The 15594-nt window shown below is 39.0% G+C and overlaps 2 protein-coding genes across 7 annotated transcripts in view; one reads left to right on the forward strand and one right to left on the reverse strand.

Annotated features, from left to right (window-relative positions):
* sick (sickie) overlaps positions 1 to 15594 on the forward strand; it is a 138384-nt gene that overhangs the window by 67925 nt on the left and 54865 nt on the right. For 5 of the 6 annotated variants that reach the window (XM_070283533.1, XM_070283534.1, XM_017178283.3 and 2 more), the window contains one exon: positions 4448 to 4791. In XM_070283533.1, coding sequence (XP_070139634.1) covers positions 4448 to 4791 — 344 coding nt within the window. Of the gene's footprint in view, positions 1 to 4447; positions 4792 to 14457; positions 14582 to 15594 lie in introns of those variants that run through there. The other variant, XM_017178285.2, reaches the window with a different exon arrangement.
* On the reverse strand, positions 8844 to 11149 carry LOC108082763 (xenotropic and polytropic retrovirus receptor 1 homolog). Its single transcript, XM_017178290.3, has 6 exons — positions 11042 to 11149; positions 10666 to 10985; positions 10278 to 10612; positions 9498 to 10205; positions 9275 to 9441; positions 8844 to 9223 (listed from the first exon to the last, which is right to left on the reverse strand). Exons 1-6 carry the CDS (start codon positions 11108 to 11110, stop codon positions 8909 to 8911), a joined length of 1914 nt encoding a protein of 637 aa, XP_017033779.1. The 5' UTR covers positions 11111 to 11149; the 3' UTR covers positions 8844 to 8908.

The following is a 15594-nucleotide window of genomic DNA, read 5'->3' on the forward strand; positions in this document are numbered from 1 at the left end:
TTAAATTAAAATTAGGTCTCACTTAGTTCTTTAATATTTGTTTTTAATAAAATAACCTTTTTATACCCTTGCAGGGTATAATAATTTCAGTCAGAAGATTGCAACGCAGTGAAGGAGACGTTTGCGACCCTATAAAGTATATATATTCTTGATCAGCATCAACAGGGGAATCTTTCTAGATATGTCAGGATGAAATCGATTTTTTTGCCATTTTTGTAAAATTTTATAAGGGGTTACATCATTAAAATTTTGGATTTTGATAAAAAATTGAATTTTCAAAATTTTTAAATGAAGTATGCTGATTTTTTAACTGTAGAAAATTTTGCACAGAACAGTTTTCCGATTTAAAATTAATGCTCTTTTGGCCGAGTTATGATATTTTTAATTAAAAAAAAAAAATAAAGATGTTTTTTAATATAAAAAATCCAGTTTTTTTAATACAAAATAATATTTTTCTAAGTCAAGGAATCATTTCCGACCCCATAAACCATATATATTCTTGATCAGCATTAACATGCGAATCTTTCTAGACATGTCCGGAAGAAATCGATTTTTTGGGCATTTTTGCGAAATTTGATAAGGGGTTACATCATTAAAATGGCCAAAAATTTTTATTTCTTAAAATTTTAAATTTGGTATGCAGTTTTTTTAAATTAATAAAAAGTAACACAAAACTGCTATCCGATTCAAAATTAATACATTTTCGGCTTAGTTATGATATATTTTAATTGTTACCTGCAAGGGTTTACAAACTTTGGCTGGCCAAAGTTAGCTTTCTTTTATTTATTTATTTTTTTTATTTTACTAAAAATAAATTGTATTATATACCAAAATATGTAAAAACCCTCTCCTACGAAGACATCTAATAGAAAGTTCAACTTCTACTAAAAATAGTTTAATAAATGTATGGTTTTACTAAATAATACAACTCCGAATTCAAGATATAAACCTGTTCAGGCTTAATTTTAATCTATTGATCTATCATAAGTACCCCGTTCGATAAGTAGCAAATTTAATGCGCGAATACTCCCCAATAGCTGTTGAACTATACCCCGTAAATAACTCTGGTCTCTGGTCTCCCCCTCACCTGCCAGACGCACAGATAAAACCATATTGGTATTGTGTCCGAAATCAGACGAAAATACTCTCGTATTCAAATATTTTGTTGTGTGTGTTTCCTTTTGCCGGCGGTTAATTAAAAAAGGGGCTTGGCCGCGGGACATTCGGCATCGGACGCCTACATTGATTTATTTCAGTGCGCTTTAAAGCGTGCATAAATCAAATGAAATGAAATTTATATATTAAATAAAATGTCATACAATGCTCTGGTATGATGAGACTTTGCCGTTGGTCAGGCATATCCTGTCCTCGGACGACTCCTTAGCACCATTAACAAAAGGATTTTCCCTGCGCCCCCACCAACCGTTCGATTTCATTTACGTCGTCTTTGTTGACCACGACGCTTAATCCTTTGCTGCGAGAGGCATAAAGAGAGCATCGGCATTGTATTTGCGATAAATTCACATTAAATGAGTAAGATCACAGGAGGAGGATGAGGAGGAGACGGGGAATTAAACACAGACTCACTGGCCAACAACAATGCAACGAGTGCAGTTCAGAAATTCTCTGCGCTTGGCACACAAACACAAAGATAGAAATATCGAATCGAAGAATGTCAATAAAGGCTGCAGCAGTTTCCGCCTCAGGTCCCTTGGAGCACTCTCCACCACTGCCAACTGCCACGAAGCTGCCTCATTTTGGCCCACCAGTTCGCTTTAATGACGCTGTGTGTCCTGTGACAATGAGAATGAGGCGTCACTTGGCCAGTTTGTTGTCTTCATTTTGGCTCGAATTGCAGCGAGTTAAAAAATGCCATCATATCGTTGCCCTGCAGGATACAGTGCTTTAACGATGAGGAAAAGGACATGAAAGTGCCCAGGAGGAGGTGTTTGGTTATTCTATTATTATTTTTTATTATCAAAATATTATTAAAATAATATAAGTTACTAGAAAATCCATAATTTATTAAGAAAGATGAGACTTTAATAAAATATGTAAGTTATTAGTTGGAAATATATATTTAATATTATATAATTTAATTTGACAACTTTATAATCCTGCCAAAAATAGCTTGTTAACCACTGTTGACCCATTGAAAGGAGAGGTCTCTCTGATAAGACTCTTGCGTCCTCCACTGCAATTGACAACTTCGATATGAACAATATTATTTGCATTTATTTTTGTGCTCTTTTTTGGGCGAACGAAGTGAATGGAAAGTCAGTTTCCCAATATTTTGGCAAGTATCTCGGAGTCTGGCAGCTCCTTGCCCTGTGGCTTCGGCAGACTTCGCTTGAGTGTCGTATCGGTTACGCGATTTCAATGCATATGCTTGCTGGATGCGGTTTGGAGCGGCAACAGCTGCCGCATCTTGTTGCATTCCCCCTCCCCATCCATTCATTGTGGCTTATTTGACTTTTGTTGCCTATTACATAAGTCGGGGTTTCAGTGCACTTTGCTTACCCCACTGACGATGCGATTCAATGGGCTTTAACTGTGTCGCACACACAATAATATCTACGCTCCACTGTGGCGGGCGCCCGTCATTGTGGGGCGAATAGTAAATAAGTGCACCGCTCTGTTTGACACTTGCTGCTGTCAACGCGGTGGGTGATTGATCGAGATAGTGGCGATAGTGCAGTAGCCCTCGGCGCGCCAAAAGAAACGATGTTGTCAAGTGGAGCTAATGGCAGGTCCCACCATTAAAGCGGCCGTGACAAATGGTCCGATCACAGTTGGAACCCGGAAAGCCTTTAATATGCCATAGGAAAGCCAATTTAATATTTTTATTTAAATCCTTGAGTTAATAAATGGATTAAATATTCCGTAGGATTTGTTTAATTTTTATTTTACTTTGTATAATTCAATAAATAACACATAGTTATGGGTGATAAGTTACTGTTATTAATCAAAAAGAAATAAAATTATATGTTTTGGAAGTTGAAAACAAACTCAACTTTTCAAACCGATAACTGCAGCAATTTATAAGAATCTTGCCCATTTGCCGGCAGCAAAAGTAAGCTGAGTTAAAATTAATGTAAATTTATCGCTTCAATTTATAATGCAACAAATTTCGAAAGGAAAGTTTGGCCTGGCTATGAGACAACTCCAAAAGATAGCTTTATCAAAAACAAATGTTGACAGCCGCCGCTAGAAAGGAGTCGCCGAAAGTATCTAGCAGATACTTGCCGGCATTGAACTTGAACTTATCGGTTATTTGAGTTTTTCAATTGTTTGCCAAAGTCATTGGGCGCGCAAAGACGCTTCCATTTTGTCTATCGCAAAGTTATTATAAAGTTTGCCATATAAGTTTAGCAGCTGCTTAAAGTTTTATCTATCTATCTCATCTAAGTGTGGACCTCGCTTTGGGTTCTCCGACTTTTGGACTCTGGCAGCAAATTGAGTGCACACAGTCGACGGACGGCAGACGTTTGTCATTTGTCTGCTGTCATGTCTGTTGTCAACTTTGATTTTCGACATTCGCCTCTCTGTTCCATTTACCATACGTATTCTTCTTGATTTTTTGTTTCAATTGTTACAAGCGCTATGACAACGTGGGGGGAAGGTTGTGGGGGCTTAAAAATATGAAATAGCAGCAGGACCATAAACAAAAGACAAATTTCTCAAGCTTTTCGGAAGGGTGTTGACAATATCTCAGATGTTCTCTGCTGAAAGCACCAGAGAAGTGGTTAATCATGTAAGCTGTCAGAAAATTCGTTTTTTTAAATGAAATGAAACCCACTTTTTAAACTGAAAATGTTTTCAGGAACTTACTTTATAATTTCAGAATATTTAACATTTTTATATGATGATAGCTGCAATATATAATGACAATTATTATATTATAACGACTGCTAAATTATCTGTTCTTAGAATATTCCCCAACGTTCTTAAATTTATTGTATATTTAAATATTTCAAAAATGTCCAAATTGAGTGGCTTGAGCCGGAGTATCGTATCTCTAGGTCGTGCAACCTGCCACTTACTGTTTTTCGGTGTTGACAAATGAAAAGAACAGACAGTTGATGTCTGAACACTTTATCTTAATGTTCATTCTTTTTGTTTTGTTCGGCTTTGGGTCGATCCTGATTCCAGAGGGTTTTTCTGGTGCGTGAAGCAGTTAAGAAGGCCTGGGCAAATTAGCTATAAAAAACGCATTTGTTCGGTGTTTGGGAGCCTCATTTGGGAGTCATGTCAAAGTCACGACTCGCAGTCGGTGCGGCGATAAAGCAGCACGAGGATTTACATTTATATTAGGCGGCTCAAAGGGCTCTAGCGATGAGTCATCGTTGTGCTTAAATAGATTTTATTTGTATTTATTTTATTTATACTCTGAGCTGCGATTTAAACTCTCCCTATATATTGTGTTCCTCTTCCGTTTCATGGGCAGTTCGACAACGTCAACTCGTGCCTGCATGTGCTGCGCAGTCAGTCGGTCGGCGGCTTGGAGAACATCACCACCGGCGACATTTCCAGCGGCCGCCTGAAAGCGGTCCTAGCCCTCTTCTTTGCCCTCAGCCGTTTCAAGCAGCAGGCCAAGCAGACCAAGTCCATTGGCGTTGGCGGCAGCGGCTCCTCCTCGGCCATCCTTTCCGGCGGTTCGGTGCTGGGCATCGGCATAGGCGGCAGCTTGAGGACTCCCACACCAGTTACTGGGCAGCTCAATACTACGAACCAGCAGGAGCAGCAGCAGTTGGCCCAGTCCCTGGAAAACGGCAATGAAATGGTGAACAGGTGAGTGACAGAGATGACATTTAGCAGAAAATATAAGGTTAAAACTAGCTCCAACATTAAACTAAATATAGAGCCACCAATATCCTTATATATTTAAATTGAACAAAAACAAGAAAGGAAGCTAACTTCGGCACACCGAAGTTTGTATACCCTTGCAGATATTATTTCATTACATTTTACCTATATTATTATGTTTACAGTTTGACAGTTACAGTTTTGCATTCCCAGCTTTACATTTTCTCTACATCTACCGATCGCTCCTATGGCCGCTATATGATATAGTTGTCCGATTTTTATGAAATTTGTGATAAAAAAACTAGAATAATAAAATAAGCTTATATCCCGGAGTAGATGAAAAAACGTTGAAAAACAATGAAGTTATAGTTTTTTTCCTATTAATTTCCCGATCGTTCCTATGACAGCTATAAGATATAGTCGTCCGATTTTCATGAAATTTTTATCGAAATTCTGAAATAATATATAATGGCCAAATCTAAAAAATTGTGCAAAAATATTGAAAAACAGCCAAGTTATAATTTTTTTTCTAAAAATTTATCGAACATTTGTATGGCAGCTATATGATATAGTCGTCCGATCCGGCCCGTTCCGACATATATAGCAGTGAGAGTATATAGAAGACTATATGCAAAGTTTCATTTAGATAGCTTTAAAACTGAGGGACTAGTTTGCGTAGAAACGGACAGGTGGACAGACGGACAGACGGACAGACGGACAGACGGACAGACGGACAGATGGACAGACGGACAGACGGACATGGCTAGATCGACTCGGCTGTTGATGCTGATCAAGAATATATATACTTTATAGGGTCGGAAAGGTCTCCTTCACTGCGTTGCAAACTTCTGACTGAAATTATAATACCCTGCAAGGGTATAAAAATATTCCTATTCCTAAATAGAACAACATAATTTAACAGTAAAAACTTTAATGGTTTATCTTATGCCACAGACTATCTCATGTACTGTGGATTGAATTATTATTATTATTTTTTGGATAATATTTTTTTGTATGACTTCTTTTCATATTCTAAATAGTTTTAGGGGATTTTTAATTAATTAATTAATTTAATTTGTTATTTTTTTACTCATAATGTTACATCGCCTCCGGTTTATGTCCACGCTAAGGCAAGTGCTTATAATACTGGGTTTTTGTATCTGCTATTAATGGTTTTGAAAAAAAGCTATCTGTAATTTCATGATTGGTGTGTGTTTGAGCTAAAAATTAAGGATTCAATATATTTATATCTAATAAAATAAAAAATTAAGCCGAAATCGAAAAATAAACTGAAAATTATCTACTTAGTTGCAAGCTTTATATTGTGTATTGGCAACTCTTATACTTATCAAGTCACATTCTCTGGGTTTGTGAATGTACTACTCTTATACTCTAGGTTTGTGTATGTACTAAAAGTTAGATTAAAAAATTATTATTAAAAAAATAAATTTTTCTCAGATATTTAAATAAGCACTATAATTCAAATAAATAGATATTGTTTCTTTCACTTTTTTTTAATTATTTTGGAAATGTCAAGTTTCTTGTTTTAACTATAAAAATATCCTGGTTACAAAATTAAACTATATCATTCTGTTGCACTACCTTGAACTTGACCAGGGAACCTAGGTAGCCGTGGTCAAGGTAAAAATATTTTAAAATTTTCCTGTTCTATATTTTTTGAAACATCACCAATTATAGGCAGCAGACAATTCCGTCCGTTTTTAAGGGCTTTCATTTTAAATTCCAAAGATAAATTAAAATGAAATTGAAATCCTACATCAAAAACATTAAAATGTAATGATTTTAATTATTTAACAAAAAAATTGAAGTTTTTACCCTATGAAATATAATTTTATTACTTTAAATTCTTTTTTTTTTTTTTAAGCTTGTACACGCCCCCAAAAGAAAACTTGCCTCTGCCATTATTTAAACTGTGGTGCTACCAATTCCTTGCGGGGTTCTACATCCACTTTCAATCGATGCATAAATCCTCCCCATCATTTCACCCAGGACGCAGCATATCCAATGTCAGAGATTTCCTTTGAATTTCTTATAGACTGTCATAAGACTTCCGGAACGCATTTCTTTCTGCGCTTGCCGAAAATTCCAAGCAAGTTTAATATGATTTATTGGTTTGTTTGCCGGAAATTACAGGCAGTTGGGTCCTGGCTTGACTTCAGGGGGTTTCGCCTCACACCTCGCCCAACAGATGTCATCAGAAAAAAGGCAGGAAAAACCCCAGAAAAGCAAACAAAATTGGCATACTACAAGTTTAAAGAGAGGAAAATCTCCGCAGTGCTGCTGACGGCGGGAAACTCCAAGGGGGGAAAGTATTCTCTGAAAAATTCAAAGCAAGATGGCAAAATTAGAAAACTTTATTTACTCGATGTCGGCTGGGGGAGGTCCTTGGCTGGGGCTGTGGTTTGGGGTTCCTTCGTCGCTCGGTGTTTGCAACCCTCGGGGAATCCTCGAAGTTGCAGACAGGAAGCGGAAGCTTTTGTGCGGCGCCCCCCATTCTGTTTGGTCGTTTAACTCTGGCCCCTGCCCCCTAGCCAATGTGTTGATGACTTTCACTGACTATGAAATTTAAATGCGTTACGGAAATGTTTTGCGTTCGCTTTTGGTCGAGCAGACAAATAAATTGCACAGGATTTTTATGGCCGTCCTTGCGCCTAGTTGTGCGGTAGGCAACATGTTTTTTTGGGGGGGGCTCCATTTAAACTTTCACTTGCGACACGGGGAGCGGGAAGCGAGCCTCCAGAGCGTTGTTTATAACGTCTGCGGTCTGTCGCCCTAGACCCGAACAGCTAAGGGGATTCCCCGCCAGGCAGTCGGAACGGTGACAAAATAGCAACCCCAAAAGGAATACACTGAAAGCAAGAACGAAAACTAAAAACAAAAATGAATGTTTATATAATTGTAGCTCTTTAATAAATATTACTTATCATTCTATTTAAACTATTTTCTCCTGCTATAATATTCTCTATTTAACTGAAACTCTTGAATTAGCAAGTTCTATATAGCTTTTGTTTTTCTCTGTGTACTATTAAAATTTCTTGCCAAGAAATTTTCCAATGCAAAATTCAAAACCATTTTAACGACGACAGCTGCTTCTGCATTTCAGATGGAGGGCTTGTCCTGGCACTTGGCAAATTCCCTGTTTTCTTTAAAGCTCTTACTGTGATTTTTTGGGGATGCTGGTGGGAGCAACATGTTGCACTGACGCACATAATTAAAACCCAAGGACATTTCTACACTGCTCCCGGAATTGTCTTTGGATATGTTTAAGGTTTCAGCAACAGCTGATCCCGTCAACCCCCCACCATCTATAACTGCAAATTGCTTTGGCAGACATGCCGGCAATATGTTGCCCCCACTGAAGTGTATTTATAGCATTTGTAAGCGAGCTTTCCTTCTGGAATTGGCTCGAAAGTAACCCCCGAGGACGGGCCCTTTAATGGGGAGGAAATTCCCATGCACGTTGGGGCCCGAATCCACCCCCGATTGGAGCTGAGCATAGGACAAATCCGCTCACGTGCGTGTGTTCCTGTGGCTGCCTAATTCGCATGCATTTATGCGTGACCATGAGCAGGGACCACCTCCCCCAGGATCTGGCTAACCTTCCGCCTGAGTCTGCCACAATGCAGCCGTCCGTTCTGGCTCTGTGGCCACTCCACAATGGCAGGTTGTCAAGTCCCTTGGCCGAGAGCGCTTCAGCTTCCAGCTTTGGATGTCGGATGTCCTTGTGCCTAGTCTGGCTTAACTTTTGTTGTCCTGCGGGCTTGGTTTTTTCCACATGGTCTGCTCCTCTGTGTTGAATTTATAATTCCATTTGTGGTTTTTATTTCGTAAATGTGAGATTAATTTTATTCAATTTGTGTGCCAAGAGTCGAACGGGTGAGGAGGAAAGTCCTGGCTGTCTGAGCTTAGGGTGGCTTGACGCTTCATTGACTGTCAATTGTTGGCAATTGACGCAGTGAAAAGTGGAAAGAGGATCTGGGGAAAGTGATGACACAAAGGAAAGGCAGAGATAGAGATAGGATGAGAGTGTAAAACCTTTGACCAATCCAATCCTCTTTATTTTTGTGTTACAAAAAAGTATTCAAAAATACTTCTTGTCCAGGTGTTCCTTTCCGGCCTTCTCGGACTCATCCATCATGGACTCCAATAACAGCTCCTCTTCTGAATTCACCCTAGTTATGAATATGTCCCGAGTGGCCCTAAACTGACCGCAATTATTCAAATGTTCATTCTCCAAGCGCAAAAAGTTCCATAGAAAGCGTCGCGTCATTTCGCAAAAAGAAGCTAGTGTCGTGCCAGTATGCGAAGCCAAGACGTTCTGATAGACCATTGCAAACTCCAAAAGCCACACAAAACGTAGCAAAGTATTTTCGACAATCACAAAGTAATAGAACCACTGAAAAACGCGTTGATTAAAACAAGATTTAAATAAAGGTTCAATAAGTACCTTTGGATAGACAAGTTGATCACGCAGAAATAGGTTTTCTCCCTTCCATTCCCTAAACAATCCAAAGTCCTTCAGCATGTCCCAGGCCAGAGAGTAAAATGAAGAGATCAAAGCACTGGTTAGATAAACCCAAGTCCAGGGATTCTGGAATACACTCTTGTAATTTCCTAAAAATTAAATTATATCATTAACACAAGTCAGAAAATAAAACTTAACCACTCACCACTTGTCTCCATTTGAACAGTGGAGAAGATGACCACGATGATGGACAAGGTGTACTTAAATGCATTGATTAGATAGTCTGCAGATCTGGAGCTGCTATCCCGGTATCGACGCAGGCTCTGCCAGAGTCGGATCCACGGGGGCAGGCACCGTATGATGGCAACTGCATAGTCTGCTCCAAAGTCAAAGGCCGAGGGCCAGCCCAACAAGTAGCGAACATAGAACCTAACCAGGCGATAGTGATCCACAAAGCAGGTGACCACTGAGCACCACTGATCCGCGAGCCAGAAGTCAGCAAACTGCACAAAAAAGAAGGGAGCTAGGAGCATGCGACCGGTCACGCGTAGCAGCCAAATCCTGGCCGAGTAGAAGAGGATGTGTATGGGGTTGAGAACAATCACGGCAACGACTGCCACCTCGACCAGCGGAATCATGTACGGGTTGTCCATATAGAACTCATTGTAGAGCAAGTAGAGCAGCACATTTAGTGAGCAAAAGTAACCCAAGAAACAGGCCATTTCTAGGGCCTTCACTCCGCAAACGGCGTCACGTCGCTCCAGCTCAAAGATTAGCACATGATTAATTCCCACCTTTTGCCAAATATTCACGTTAATGGCCAGGTAGAGTCCGAAGATCACTCCCGAAATGGGACCCCTGAAAAGGCTGATGAATATAGACCGGAACTCTGGTGTCAGATCTAAGCAGAAATCTGAAATTGAGCGAGATAATTGAAATTGCCAGGTGAGGAATATGTAAATGTTTGATGTTTCTTGGCACCTACACACAAGCAGGCACATGATGAAGCCCACCAAAAACAGGCCCATGGAGAGGCCTGAGAAGAAGAGATGGATCAGAGGAGTTGGTTGCCCCAGCGGCGGCACACGGAGGCTCTCCATGGCCTTGAACCGATCCCCCTTGGCTAGATACTGGGTGTACAGGTCCTCCACGGTCACGATCATCCTGTCCAGCTCCGAGCTTACAGTGAAGCTCGCTCCTAAAACAAATCGCTCGTACCATGCCAGCGCGGCATCGGACTTTAGATACTTGTCATATTTCTTGCAGATCTTCCGGAAGCCTGTGTTGTTGAGCGTCTGATAGTTTTGCATCATGATTAGGCTGTTTAGGGAATCAAAATAAAGGTTAAAATTAAATTAAATTTAATAAAGAACCTTAGATAGAACTCTCTCATGGCCAGGCGTAGTTTGTTGGCTGTCGGCGGCTTTGGATTAGTTTCCTGCTGTTGGTTCCTGGAATTCGCTGAACCCGCTGCCGTTCCTGTTCGCATCAGTTGGTAGTTCAATGTGGCCAACTTCCGGCGGGCCTCTGCCTGCTTGTAATTGAAGAAATCATTCACTCTGGTAAGCTCCTGATGGCAGGTGTTTAGAAAGAAAGCCTCAAACTCCTGATAGTACTCTCTTATGGCGGAGATGTTTAAACCGCCTTCCTCCGGGGCGTCGTCCACGGCACGCATTATTATGGCTTTAAGCTCCTATGGAATGCATTTTATTTAATTTTAAATTTAATCAGAGAGTTCTTGTTACATACATTGTAATTCATGTACTGCTTCTGCCATTCGGATGTTAAAAGACTCTCAAAGGTTTTGCCGAACTTCATGTTACTAGAGCTCCTTTTTTTTATATTTTTAACTTGACAAATTACTTACTCTAACCGTTTTTTGGCACTTATTCAAAAGCAGGCATTGAGCTTTCTTTTATAGAAAATTAATTTCGCTTTTATTAATATTTTCTTTAGCATGTTCCTATTATTTCTATAAGCTCATCTATACTAGAAAAGGTTGCCTATCTAATTATAATAATCATACCCTTTGCAAAAAGAACAAACCATGGCAACTCATGGTTCATAAAGATTCATCCCTTTTTGTTTAAAACGAACAACTCACCAGGACTACTCATCCACAGAGCAAAATTTGCCATTGTTAGCCGACGCACCACGCAATTTTTTTATTTCTTTTTGGGTAAATGTTGACATTTTCCTTTTGTTTTAGAGCACGAGATGTCCCCCGAAATAATTTCCCTCTCCCTGGATTTGCCTAGACTTTTATGTTCAAGCCAGGCCTCCGGCGGCCGGTGTTTTTAATAAAAATAAAGCCACACTTACAGAGTCACATTTAAGGGTTGCTTTTTTTTGCAACTCTTTAACCCAAGTGGCGCTTCAATCGATGCCAAAATTTCGATTTCACTCGTTAGCCATTAGTCATACCAAAAAGAAATTGGTTAGCCAGAAATTGTCATCTGCAGGAATCACATGGCAAAGTGGGAGGCAGAACGACTCTCCTCTCCATCCATTCGTAGTAGTCATCATCAAAGTCGGCATTCATCTTCCCCTCCGTCACAATGTGAAAAATGCGAAACAATTGCAACGATGATTACTTTTTCCAGCAGTTTTCCCCCCTTGTTGTTGTTGTTGTTGTTGCTAGGTCGTAAAGGAAAATTGAATTGACGGTGGGCTGAGCCAGAAGTTTGTCCATCCCCTGGGGACCATTTTCCGGGATAGAGGAGAAAAAGGCTGACACGAACAGGGAAAGATCAAAACAGGTGAACTCCATAATTATATGCTAAATACTGGATTAATTAAGTCCCCGGGAACCATTAGCTATTTGAAGAACTTGATTACGCTGATGACTAGAGGGTAGTGAATTCCTGTGGAAACTAACCCAGTGGAAAGTTGTAAAATGTGCAAAATATTAAAGAGACAAGAACTTGTCTAAGAATAGTTGGTTTTTTCTTGGTTAAGCGGAGTTTTAAGGTATATAAAGCGTGAAGACAGAAAGGGTAGACTAAATATTAATAATTACATCAAAAACAAGGTAAATAAATATTTATTCCTAATTTTAAAATATAAAGAATACACCTTAGGGAACTAGGCAATGATTGATCGATCAGAGTTCAAAAAACGTATTATTTCATTTTTTAAAAATTCAAATGTAAGTAAAAATGTATGGAGTATTTAAATAGTTGCTTGACTTAAATATCTATACTCCATTTTTTTGTGGTTTCTACTAGCTGGACAACAATAACCAGAAGGCAAATAAAAATATTTGCATAGACGAACCATTCAGCAATGGGAGAGACGAGCAAGTGAACAATGTCGGGACTTGGTTCGAGTGGGCGGAATCCTGGGACAGGCTCTATAAAATGAAAAGTAAACAGTGCAGCGTCCGCCGGTTGCCATTGAAATGATAAAGTGTCCGGCTTGGTCCTCCTGTCCGCTCCTCGCCGCCCCCGCGTTTCCAAAGGTCCGACAAAAGGCAATAAAATGCATGCTTAGTGTTTTTGGGCAGGGGCTTAATGCCATTAGCGGGCAGGGGCAGTGTTGGAGCAGTCAGTCTGGAGCTACATCTGGCGGCAGTCCGGATCGTATGTTCTGTGTGGCAGCTCAGGCGAAAGGCTTTTATGCTCTTTGGATTTGTCTAAACAAAGATTTATTGGGTCTAGTACTAGTTTTTTTTTTGCGGAATGGTTAGGCGTGGAAATGTTGTTTCACTGATTAAAGTTGTAACAGGGAAAGTTGAGGGAGAGATATTCTAACTCTCACTATTTATAGGTAGATAGTATTTAGTTGGTAAATAACTAATTTAATCATTAACAATCTTTACTCCTTTAATTTAACCCCAGGTTTATAGTTACATCTTTATCATCAAACCATTTCTAAGCCCCTTTGCCCAAAAACCAGTCCCAGTTTTGGCTTATTTTTAAGCTGTATTGAGAGACTCAATCGCCATCATCATCAACTTTCTTTCACGCCCACTTTTCGCGAAAGCCTACTAGATTTCCATAGGCACTTTCAATCGGCAACTCGTTTGGCTATTCAATCATCTCAATTTTGGCGCTCCTCTCATGTGCCTGCAAATGCAATCATATTTCGCCACTTAGACCAACTTCCAATGGCCATAAGCTCTGTACAGCAAAGATACCTAAAAAACGGTGTTGAGAGACACTGTGAAAATTTTAAATTTACAGAAATATAAATTTAAAAATTAAAATAAATAAAAACATTCCATAATATATTCAAACATAAATCTATAACACATTTCTTATCATGGTTAAAATCCCTTTTGAAGCATTGAAAATGAATAATTATTATAATTAAAATGTCTCCATGAACTCATTGAACTCTCTTTTAGTAAATAATCATGAACTTGACCTTAGAGATCTTTTAAATACTCAAGTGCCACACTTGTTAGGGTATTGAAGTTACCTCTGGCATATAGTCTACGTAAACTAGATCGAGCAAGTTGAGTGTGCCTGATAGGCTTAGTGCTAAACTGGTTTTCCGATTGAAATTAAGCTCAATGATTAAACAATTTTACTTTCTGTCATGTCTCGCAGATTCCCTCAGTTTATGTGACATGAAACTGCGAGTATTTGCCATAATTGCTTACTTTGTTAAATTGCCACAATTTGATTGCTGGCCAACAATAAGTAAGGCCAGCTTAATTGGTTTTGTTTGCTGTTCAGTTGACCCCAGCAGCTGTGACACGAGCATTGCTCCCATTTTTCAGCTTCTCGATGAAGAAAAAATATTTAAAATATTTTTAGACGGGCCAAAATTGAGTCGAATTGCAGTTGTGAATTATTTTTAAATAGAAGAAAAGTTGGTTAATTCAATTAATAACACTTAATAGTTGTGGCATACAAAAAGCCAATCAATTATCTATTTATCTGTTTATGAATCCTACATTTTTAAGCCTACAAAATTTTAAAAATTTTCTGGAAAAAAGTGAAAACCCAGAAAAAAGGAAAATTAAGTCCTACAAATCCTCCCCGTTGCCATCAGATTTGTTCGCTGTCGAGCAAGTTGAACCAGACACGAAGCTGATTCATTCGAACAAATACTCACTCGGCAGCCTTCGGCTCGGTTCAAAACCTATAAATACAAGTGCGAGCGAGTCAGTCGGAAAAAATTGTTTACAACATTTGACGTCACGGCTCCGTCGTCGCGGAAAATGGAAAAAAGCCCGGTTTTCTCGCACTTTTCAATGTCTTCCCGCCATTTGATTTTGGAAAAAGCCTGACTAAAATCGGTCGAGACAGTCGCAGTGCTTCGCGTGCGGTTTTTGAAATGGTTTGTTTTGATTTTGCCGGCAACAAAAGTCGCGTGCCACTGGCAATAATAAATAAATGACAAATGAAACAGTGTGTGATAATAATTAATTAACAAAATGGTGTGATTTAAGACCGCCAAAAAAGGAATAAATAAGCAAAGTGATAGATAGATGGATATGATATGACCGCCAAAATGAAATGAATGTGAAAAGTGATAGATATAGTTGAAAATTCCTATTAAAATATCTTTGTTTCCTTGTGTTTTCAACAAGCTGTTGCATATTGGATGTCTTTAAAGCATTTCCCCTCAAAACAGATAATAAAGTTCTTATCTACTAAACACATTTAAAGGCTTAAGGCAGACAAAGCCTTATAGCACACGAAACCAAATAAATCAGACAAAATCAGATAAATGACCAGACATTTTGTTTTGTCCATAGACCGCCAGACATAAACCATTCATATTGGTTAAATAAAGAGAAAAGGGTTGCAAGTTTATTATCAGATTATAACTAGTAAAGGGATATAAAACATTAAAGTTTTTAATTTATTTTAATCGTACGATGTACAAAAAAAGACAATACTTTTATGAAAAATAGATTTTGATATTCATGAATTAACAAAACCCCATAGTTATACATTTATCTAACCACAACAATCGCTTTTTCTGTTCTATTGCTGCCTATTCTCCTGTAATTTAGCACCTTTCCGTCTGACTGCCTCGAAAGTCTTGAAACAGTTTAAAGAAAATGGGAGTTGCTTTAATTAAGAGTCCAACGGTAATTAGTCGCACACAGTAGATAGAGCGAAATTGGGTTCCGGAAGGGGTGCTAATCTCCGTTGTCATCGTTGTTTGGATCTCAGATGCTGCAGATGGTGCAGGCCTGTTGTCTGGCGACTGGTATATAGCCGGTTTTTTCGGGTCTCTTGGCGGCGCGTGCCTTTAATTAATCACCGCATACAATCGGGTTCTTGAAGCGTATTCGCTTGGTTCCTTAATTTAATTTTATTCAAGTGGCAGATGTGTTCGAA

Source organism: Drosophila kikkawai, chromosome 2L, assembly GCF_030179895.1.
Source record: "Drosophila kikkawai strain 14028-0561.14 chromosome 2L, DkikHiC1v2, whole genome shotgun sequence".
NCBI classification, from domain to species: Eukaryota; Metazoa; Arthropoda; class Insecta; order Diptera; family Drosophilidae; genus Drosophila; species Drosophila kikkawai.

Excerpts from the sequence above, each read along its gene's own strand:
- LOC108082763 (XM_017178290.3), bottom strand. The coding sequence starts at position 11,110 with ATGAAGTTCGGCAAAACCTTTGAGAGTCTTTTAACATCCGAATGGCAG. Across the intron at positions 9,442-9,497 it reads TGTTCAAATGGAGACAAGTG|GAAATTACAAGAGTGTATTC; the intron begins GTGAGTGGTTAA and ends TTTAATTTTTAG. Across the intron at positions 9,224-9,274 it reads ATCAACTTGTCTATCCAAAG|TGGTTCTATTACTTTGTGAT; the intron begins GTACTTATTGAA and ends CGCGTTTTTCAG.